Source organism: Emiliania huxleyi, assembly GCF_000372725.1.
Source record: "Emiliania huxleyi CCMP1516 unplaced genomic scaffold EMIHUscaffold_402, whole genome shotgun sequence".
Classification (NCBI taxonomy): domain Eukaryota; phylum Haptophyta; order Isochrysidales; family Noelaerhabdaceae; genus Emiliania; species Emiliania huxleyi.
The window spans coordinates 57,344-66,768 of NW_005198950.1; the positions used below are offsets into that span (position 1 = coordinate 57,344).

A 9,425-nucleotide genomic window follows, 5' to 3' on the forward strand; every position below is an offset into this window, starting at 1 on the left:
CGGAGGCGTGTTTTCTGACGGCCGACCGTCAGTGCACGGAGTTGCCCCTTCTCCGACTGCCCCGGCTAGTTCCCGAGGTCGTCGGGTGTGACCCCTTCGTCCCCCGAGACCTAGCGCGGGTGGGTTGGAGGGGCCTCGGTTGGAAGGCGCGCAAGCACGCCCTACGTCTTCCCCTCCTCCCCATCGGGCCGCGTGAGCGGCCACGCCTCGCAGATTCGTTTTCGCGCCTGGGTCAGGCGCGCGGGGCATCCCCCGGGTCGCTCGACCAGCGATCCGAAGAGTGGCCGCTATGCGAAGGAAAGAGTGGGGCCCTCGGGGTACGCCTCGTCCGGCCCCCTCCGAGGGGGGAAGGGAATTGCGGGGTCCCCTCGGGCGCCTCAGTTCGGCCCTCCCGAGGGGGGGAGGGGAGCAAGGGGGTGGGGGGATTGGGGTGGTGGGGAGGGGTCTCGGTTTCATGTGGCTAATACTTGCCTTTCGGGGGGGGCCTCGCGCCGTGCTAGCGCAGTGGCGCCCGCTCGACCTCTTCCCCCCCTCCCTCGAGGCAGCGAGTAGGCAGCGAGGGGAGGTCTCGAGCGCCTATATGAAGGTATGTGAGATGGTGATGGGAATGGGAGGTCGGGCGGGCGGGCGGGCGGGCGGGCGGGCGGGCGGGCGGGCAAGCGGGGAGAGGCGGGCGGGCGGGGCGGGGCGGGCGGGCGGGGTGATCGGAGAAGTCGTAGCCACAATCCGCAGCAGCGGAGCAGCCGCAGCCGCAGCAGCTGCTGCAGCTGCCACGCACTGCTCTCTCTCAGCCATCGTGAAACGGCTGTGCGGCTGTGCTTTGACGTTTGAGGACAGGAAAACGCCACCGAGCGCAGTGCCGAGCCGCGCTGCTGCTGCCCGCTAGCAGACAGTGCAACAGCGGGGCTGTGGCCTCATTTTGCCAGATTTTAGCCATAGTGCTCGCATGTAGTATATGCGAGCACCTATCTCGCTACCGTTGCGGATTGAGGTCCCGCGCACCTGTTTTTTGGAACCACCACAGCTAGCTGTGGTGGTGGGAGTGGTAGAGGATGTGATAGAGGATTAGAAGTGTGATGTTACAATGATTGACACATGCATATCAAACATACTAGCAAGCTAACAAGGAAGCTAGCGACTGTGATAAGCGTCTGGGAGCATGATATTCGATAATATGATATTGAAAATTGCAGTGAGACATGCGATGCCTGATCTTCTTCTTTATACTTTATCAAACAGTAACGAGGTCAGTTCAGGTTCTCTATCAGTGCGAGGGAGTTTTGTTGTAAAATTCTCTATCAGCGCGCCTACTCGCATAATGTGGGTAAACGAAAAAAGTAGCGCCCAATTCGTCTACGTACGGCTTGGTGTGTGGTTGGGGTGGCCTCAGGCATCCCCAAGGGAGCCTCTGCGGTGCCACATAAGCAGCTGAGTGATTGTCGAGACTTTAAAGGATTCGTTTGAAGAAACGCAAACAAGACAAACGGTACTATGGTCACCAGTAAACGAAAATTCGACTTTGAGGGATCATATCTCAAAAGGCTGGGTGAGAGCATAGCATTATTGTTGCATATTATACCACATAAGGTCAAACTTGACCCCAGAAGCATCAAGAACCCGATGCTCCGGCTCGACTGTGCCGGCACACTGCCTCCTCGCGCACGCTGCTCGCAGGCCGTTGCGGCCCGTGGTGCGCCAGAGAGAGAGGTCGACGCGTTGCCCCCGCCGGCGACCCCGCGCGGCTCAGGCCAGCCAGAAGGTGTGTGGTGACGGCACCGTGGCAGGAGTGCGGAGAAGAGCTCGCCGAACGCGAGCAGCAGATGGCCAAAGTGTGCCAGCGCGAGAGCCTCGCGAGCGGGCGCAGAAGGAGCTCGCCGTGACACGATGCCGGGCGGTGGTGGTGCTCTGGCGACTGTGCACAGTGGGCAAAGTCAGGCTGCAACAGGGCAGCACGTTGGTAGTGCCCTGCTGCAGCCTGGCCTGACATGCACAGGGCGAACAGAGGCGGTACTATCGTCCGGCGCTCGTCACCGAATCTGGGCGAACTTCGACCGCCGCCACAGCTCACCACGAGCACGCAGCGACAAAATGTTGACTGTATGGAAGTCGAGGCTGGTCCATAGGAAGAGGCTGCCGTGCGAGCCGGCAGCAGGCTGGCTCGTCGTGGACTGCCGCGGCGACTTTTTTCGGTGTCTTTCTTGATAGTACCGAATACGGTACTTTCGTTTACCCACACTCTGCGAGTACCGCCCTGGGTGGGAATTCGTGCCCCGTTAACCGCCATTCGGGCCTCCCGGCCTGCTGCGGCGGCGGCGCGGCCGGTTGAGGCCGGGCTCGGCCCGGCCCGCGACGGCTGGCCGCCGACGAGCGCGCTCGCGCTGCTCGTCAAGATGGCGGCGGTGGCGATTGCGGCGACAAAAGTGCAGGCGTACAGCGCTCAGGCGCACCTGTCGTCTTTCGTCTTTTGTCGCATTTCGCACACGCGCGCGCCGCGCGACCCGCGTCGCTCCGCGAGGGCATGAGCCTTCCGCGATTCGATCCCGCAGCCAAAAGCTGCTCGCTCGAACCGCGGCTGACTCTACCATCGCGGCTGCAGCTGTCGAGCTCTCCAAAAAACTGGTGCCTCATATGCTGCCTCCCTGCGGATGCTGCCGGCGAGCCTGGCGGTCCGCTGTACTACAAGGATGTGCTGACTCGATTCTACCTCGAATTCTTCTACCCCCACGACTCGGAACACGAATGTGACAGGACCATCGGGTCCTTCAGCCACCAAAGCGGGATCACCCGAGAGCAGCTGAGCCTGCCTCTGGCCTCGCCTCCCTCTCCTTCAGGCATTCGTGGCATCCTATGGGTCGTCCAGAGTATCGACCTCTGGCTTGTCAGCCGGTCACTTGATGACACCATGAAGTACAGCGATCGCCACCTCGCTGGCCTCTCCGCAGCCCCCCCCCGACCGCGTCGAACTCATCGGCGCGGGCTCTCTCGGCTACGGGACCGGCCCCAGCTTCGGCTGAGGGCTGACAAGCTGCCGAGCCCAAATCACACACACACGTGTCGGCTGGGTGGGTGGTGGGCAATTCAGCAAATTGATGTGACGGGAGTGGTGCACCTCACTCAGCTTTTGGTCGCCAGTTCGAATCTGCTCAGAGGAGTCGAATCGGATCAGGAGAGGGTAGCAGAGAGGGTAGCAGAGAGGGTAGCAGAGAGGGTAGCAGAGAGGGTAGCAGAGAGGGTAGCAGAGAGGGTAGCAGAGAGGGTAGCAGAGAGGGTAGCAGAGAGGGTAGCAGAGAGGGTAGCAGAGAGGGTAGCAGAGAGGGTAGCAGAGAGGGTAGCAGAGAGGGTAGCAGAGAGGGTAGCAGAGAGGGTAGCAGAGAGGGTAGCAGAGAGGGTAGCAGAGAGGGTAGCAGAGAGGGTAGCAGAGAGGGTAGCAGAGAGGGTAGCAGAGAGGGTAGCAGAGAGGGTAGCAGAGAGGGTAGCAGAGAGGGTAGCAGAGAGGGTAGCAGAGAGGGTAGCAGAGAGGGTAGCAGAGAGGGTAGCAGAGAGGGTAGCAGAGAGGGTAGCAGAGAGGGTAGCAGAGAGGGTAGCAGAGAGGGTAGCAGAGAGGGTAGCAGAGAGGGTAGCAGAGAGGGTAGCAGAGAGGGTAGCAGAGAGGGTAGCAGCGGGGATCGGAGACGCAACACAACGCTGTCTCACAGAAGGAAGTATTCGGAGAAGAACAAAAGAAACCGGCGGTAAAGAGAGGAAAAGAATTCTCATGCAGAAGAAAAACACGCGGCGCCGCACGCGCTGCAGCTGCACACCCACCGGCGCGCTACAACCGTTGTTGTTAGCGGGGGCCGGACGAGGAAGATGTCGAGCAGCGACCCGCAGTGCACACCCGCGCAGCCGCCACCGCCCGATCCGCCGCACCAGCCGCCACCACTCGACCCGCCGCACCAGCCGCTGCACCAGCCGCCGCAGCAGAGCGCGGCCTCCGCTGCGCTAGCAGCGCCCGACACCGGTGCTGCGGAGCCGCGGCCGCAGTCGCCGGCGCTTGCGGCGTCCTTCATCGCCGATGTGGAGCCGCGGCCGCAGTCGCCGGCTCGTCCGCCACCCCACCACCAGACTCTCCAGCAGCCCCCACCCCTTCTTCCCGACCCGCCGCCCTTGCTGCCGCAGCCCATGCAGGAGCCTCCGCCGCTGCAGCAGCAGCCACCCCCGCCGCTGCAGCAGCAGGAGCCTGTAGTTGCCGCGCAGCCGCTGCAGCAGCAGCCTCCCCCGCCGCTGCATCAGCAGCCTCCCCCGCCGACGATGGTTGCGACGCCGCTGCAGCAGCAGCCTCCTCCACCGCTGCAGCAGCAGCCGCCCCGGCTGCAGTGGCAGCCGCCTCCTCCCCAGCACCAGCCGCCGCCGCAGCCGCCGCCGCCGCCGCAGCCTCCCGACCGCCTCTCGCTGCTGCGCCGCCCCGGCTCGTCGTCTGGCTTCTTCGGCGTCACCAAGGAGAGGAAGGGATCCGCCGCGAGGCGCTACCTCGCCATCTCTCTCCCCCACCTCTCCCCCACCTCTCCCCCACCTCTCCCCCACCTCTCCCCCATCTCTCCTGTGCGATAGGCCCTACCTCGCCCAGATCCGGCGCGAAGGACGCCAGCGCAAGCTCGGCCGCCAACCACCACCGCCCTCGAGGCGGATCAATGCCGGTGGCGCGTGCGCGACGTGTGCGAGACACGTCCCATAGGCCGCTTCTCGACTGCCCTCGAGGCGGCGCACGCGTACGTCGACGCGATGACGGACGAGGACGTGACGAGGCTCGCGTACCGCACCTCCGTAGTACCGAACCCAGTAGTGTGGGTTCAGTCCCGTGGGGTGTATGGTTAGGCTGGCCGCGGCGGCGCCGCTGCGGGATGACGGCCTCTCTGTCGAAGCGGCGGCGGAGGCGGCGGAGGCGCAAGCGCAGCAGCTGCAGCTGACCCTCGAGGAGGCGAGATCTCCCCACATCTCCCCACATCTCCCCACATCTCCCCACGTCTCCCCACATCTCCCCACATCTCCCCACATCTCCCCACATCTCTCCACATCTCCCCACATCTCCCCACATCTCGCAACTGGCTCGCCCTTGGGGAGGCGCCGCTTGCACCAGTGCTTCATAGTACTGCGGAGGGGCTTTGACGCGATGAAGGGCGCGCGCACACACACCTTCTGCGCTCGACTGACCTGTCAAGACGCGTCTCGCTCTCTCCGGCGCCCGGCACAACGTCGGGAGACCCATCTCTCCCCCTGCTCTCCCCCTGTCCCGCCATGTCTCCCGATGTCTCCCCCCCCTCTCGCCGTCTCAGGCGCCCGGCACAAAGTCGGGCTACCGTGGCGTCGCGGTGCAGAAGAAGTCGGCCTCGCACCCCTTCACTGCGGTGGGGATCTGCAAGGACGGCGGTGCGCGGGTCCCCCCCCCCCCTCTCCCCCCACCTCCCGAGGTCTCCTCGCTTAGGTCATCTACAAGGACGGCAAGGCCCGCCACCTCGGCTGCTTCCGCACCAAGCAAGAGGCAGCCCTCGCGTACTCGCGCGCACTCGCCGACAAGCGCGGGGGGCCTGCCGGCGGCGGGACATGTCCGCGACACGTCCGTGACATGTCCGAGACATGTCCGGCAGGCGGGAGGGCCGGCCGGAGGCGGACGCTGTCGAGGAGCGCGAGCTGACGGCGGAGGAGGCGGAGGCGTTCGCCGAGGACGAGGGCCTCGCGCTCTGCCGCGCCTCGACCCAGACGGGCTTCAAGGGCGTGTGGAACCGGAAGCGGCGAGGGAGTACTGAGCCGATCCGCCGAGATCCGCCGAGATCCGCCGAGATCCGTCGAGATCCGTCGAGATCACAAGGGCGGTGGGTGGGGGGGGGGGGGGCGGAAGGGGGCGGGGAGGGGCCAACGCCCCTCCAACCCCGTACGGGCCTCTCGCGCTTCAGAGCCGCGCCCGCCAGCCGTGAGTCACTCCCCCGTGGCTGCTACCTCGAGCAGGTCGAAGTCACGACCCTACGCCGCCGAGTTTCTTTTTTAGGTCGAAGTCACGACCCTACGCGGCCGAGTTTCGCACCCGCAAGCTGGGAGGCTTCGCGACGCCCGAGGCGGCCGCGCTCGCATACGCACGCGCGGCCGCCTACCACGAGGTGACCCCCCCCCCCCCCCCCCCCAAAACCTCCCAAGCCCCTCCAAAGTTCCCCCCCCCCCCCAAAAAAAAAAAAAACGGTCCCGCCCCCACGGCCCTTCCCCGCCCCCCGCTTGAAGACCAACCCGTGGGGCCCCGGGAAAGGCTGCTTTTGCGTCTTCCCGGGGCTGGACAACTTCTCGCTGTACTGAAGCCGCGCTAAAAGAAGAACCCCCCCCCCCCCCCCCGCCCCTCGCCCCTTCCCTCTCCCCGCCCCTGTTCTCCGCCGGCCGCCTCCGGGCGCGGAAGGCGGCTCTCCTTCTTGCCGCGAGCACCTGCAGCCTCCCGACCCGCCGCCGCGACCATGGGGGGTGGCAGACATGGACCCAGCGGCTCGTACAGGCCGCCGCTGCCGCCGCTGCCGCCGCTGCCGCCTCCCTTCGTGCACGTCTGTGCGCTGCCACCGGGGCGGTACTCTAGTACTCCGGCGGAGGTAGGGCGAGGGGCTCGCTGGGGCGCGTGTGCTGAGGGGCCGGTGGGTGCCGTGAGCAGTGCACTCTACCGGCACCGGCGCAAACACTAGGTGTAGGTGATGTGTGAGAAACGCCCACCCACCGTCTAGTCTGGCTGTCTCTGCCTCTGTCTGGGCGGGATGTGGGAACCGGCAACTGACCGATTTCTATCAGAAAGAAAACATGTACACGACTCGATTCACGACCCCGAAGCGCAAGGGTCGATGACGAACGACAATTCGAGCAGACAATCCTAAGTCGTCAACACTAAGGCGCCGTGCGGGAGCCCTCTCCTCACGCTGTCGGCGAGCGCGTCGGTGTCGGCCTGCCCGTGCGGGAAGCGGTGCCCGTCGGGAAACTCGAGGTACTCCGCCGACGCGTACTGCCCCGCAAGCTGGCGGCACCACTCGTAAAACGGATCGTCGCGGCCCTGCGCCACCGTCGCCGGGAAGTCGAGCGGCGCGGAGAAGAGGGGCGCAAAGGCGTTCGCGCGGACCGGCATCCCGCAGACGAGGACGTTGTGGCTCCACGACGGCGGTCGGCCGGCGGCGAGGTGCGCGGCGGTCAGCAGCGTGATGAGGATTGCGCCCTGCGAGAAGCCAAGCAGCGTGTCTGGGCGGTGCCGCTCGACTGCCTCCTCGAGCCGCGTCATCGCCTCCTCGGCGTGAGGGTAGCGGACCGTGACGCTCTCGTCCATCAGCGCCCGCAGGTAGGCAGCCGGCTCGCGCGTCCCCTCGTAGGCGTCGTGCTCGACATCGTACCAGCTGAGGAACGGGCCGTCGAAGCGCGCGGCGACCGCAGGGTCGATGTATGTCTGCTCCAGCGCGCCCTCGACAAAGACAAACTCGGCCTCCGACTTTAGCGTGCGCCTCAGCTTGGCGGTCTGCACGCGCATGATCGCCTCGTTCGTCCCGCCGCCGTGGCAGCACAGGACGCGAGGGAGTGCGGCGGCCGCCCCGAGCGAGGTTGCTGCGACGGCGGCTCTGGTGAGTCGCATGGTGCGCGAGCTCTGCTCGCTGAGCAGGATATTGCCTGCTTGTGCTCGATGGGACTCAGCCGCGGTTTGGAGACCCGCCGCCTCGCCACCGTTCCACCCCCTGGGGGGAAAGAAGAATTTTACCACTACACCCCGTTTTTGCCCATTTTCGGGCGTTCGTCAAAATATCTGAAGATCCTACCATAGGATTCTCCCCAAACCTTGCTCAGCTGATCCAGCATGGGCCGTAGGCCAGGCCTGGGCAAAGAAACCAGTACCTCATCAGGCTTCCCTCCACCTTTGCAGGATTTTGCAAAAGGTGCATAGGAGTGAATCCGAGAGAGAGAGAATTCTTGATACGAAACCACGACGACACACACCAGTCGACTCGCATCGGTTGCCTCCATGAACCTCTCTCTCTCTCTCCGAGTGAATCCGAGTGAAAGAATTGTAAAATTCTTTTTTGACGCTGGGGACGCGGGAAACGCGCCCGCCCCCTCCTCTTTCCGGTGAAGGCTGTGCATATGGACTCGCCGCAGGTCTACGAGCCACTCGAGCCAACGCTCAAATCGGGATGGCTGGAGAAGCGGCCGTCCGACGCGCTCCGCCGCTCGCTCCCGCTCTCGGGCTGGCGGCGGCGCTGGTTCGACCTCACGCCATCGCAGCTGATTTGGCGGACCGGCCCTGGGCAGGAGGGAAAGGGCTCGCTCCCGCTGGCGCAGGCGTCGGTCCACGCGCCGTGCGCCTCGCTCCGCTCGACGCTTGACGGCGAGATTGCCGTCGAGCTCCTGCTGTGGCCGTCCGGCTCCGACGGCGATCCGCTCCTCTTTAGCCTCACAGACTGCCAGGTTTGAGCAGCGTCGCACCGCCACGCCGCCGCTGCGACCCGCGTGCCGATTGGCCGCGACAGCCTCTGCCCTGCTCACGCTCGCCTGCCCCCCGACCGCCCGCCTGCCACTGAGCCGAGTCTGCTGCCCCTGCTGCCCCTCCCAGGCGTCCGTGACGCTGCCCCTGCGCGCGGCGTCGGCGGATGAGGCGCATGAGTGGGCGAGCGCGCTTGCGTGCGCCGCCCGGCTCGCAAGCGAGGAGGCGTCGCCCTACCTGCCCTTCGAGGCGGGAGGCGGGCGGGCGTCCACGCGCAGCAGCAGCCTGCACACGCCCCACTCTGCCGGCAGTCCCTGCCGGCGGCAAGGCGCGGCCGCCTTCGAGGCGGCGCTCGAGGCGGTCTTCACGAGCGACTCGCCCGACTCCTCCCGCCGACTCCGACATGTGTATGTGCAGCCGCCGGAGGCGGACGTCTCGCAAGTGGCGGATGGCGACCCCGTGCAGGAGATCGCGGCGGGTTGCGGGACAATGCAGGAGGTTGTGAGCTCGCCGGAGCAAGACGGCGCCCACCTGCTGCGCGACGGATGGGCGCTTGGCACCGGCTTCCGCCTCTCGTCACCTCTCCTCTCCCGCCAAAGGCAATGCGGCGCCACCACCGCCCCTGCCACCTCCTCCTCCCTGCCGCCGCCGCGGCCAACCGCAACGTCGCCACAGCTCTCGCTGCCAGTCTCGTCACCACAAGTGTCTTCTTCTTGCGGAAGCGCGCGGTCGCTTCCCTTGCCCCGGCGGTGGCCGTCGCTGCCTTCGTCGCTGCCTCCCTCCTCGCCGCAGCCCTCCTCGCCGCCGCCCTCGTCGCCGCCGCTTGTGCCGCTGCCCTCATCACCGCCGCCCTCTGTGCCACTGCACGCGCCGTCGCCGCCACTGTCGCTGCCTCCCTCCTCGCCGCTGCTTTGGGATGCGACGTCCGCGCTGCGTCGGAGCAGAGACCTGCCTCAAGCTCCCT

General features: G+C 66.0%; 2 protein-coding genes across 2 annotated transcripts in view; one reads left to right on the forward strand and one right to left on the reverse strand.

Moving 5' to 3' along the window:
- Positions 1–6,874: 6,874 nt before the first annotated feature.
- EMIHUDRAFT_118475 (hypothetical protein) lies at positions 6,875–7,618 on the reverse strand (the record flags this gene model as incomplete). The annotated part of the gene is made up of 1 exon (XM_005770023.1): positions 6,875–7,618. The coding sequence occupies one exon, from the start codon at positions 7,616–7,618 to the stop codon at positions 6,875–6,877; it is 744 nt and encodes a 247-aa protein (XP_005770080.1).
- Positions 7,619–8,121: 503 nt separating this feature from the next.
- Positions 8,122–9,425, forward strand: part of EMIHUDRAFT_118476 (hypothetical protein) — a gene marked incomplete at both ends in the record, with an annotated part of 2,710 nt that continues 1,406 nt past the window's right edge. The window contains 2 exons of the mRNA XM_005770024.1: positions 8,122–8,445; positions 8,591–8,962. Of these exons, the coding sequence (XP_005770081.1) occupies positions 8,122–8,445; positions 8,591–8,962 (696 nt within the window). The remainder of the gene's footprint in view (positions 8,446–8,590; positions 8,963–9,425) is intronic.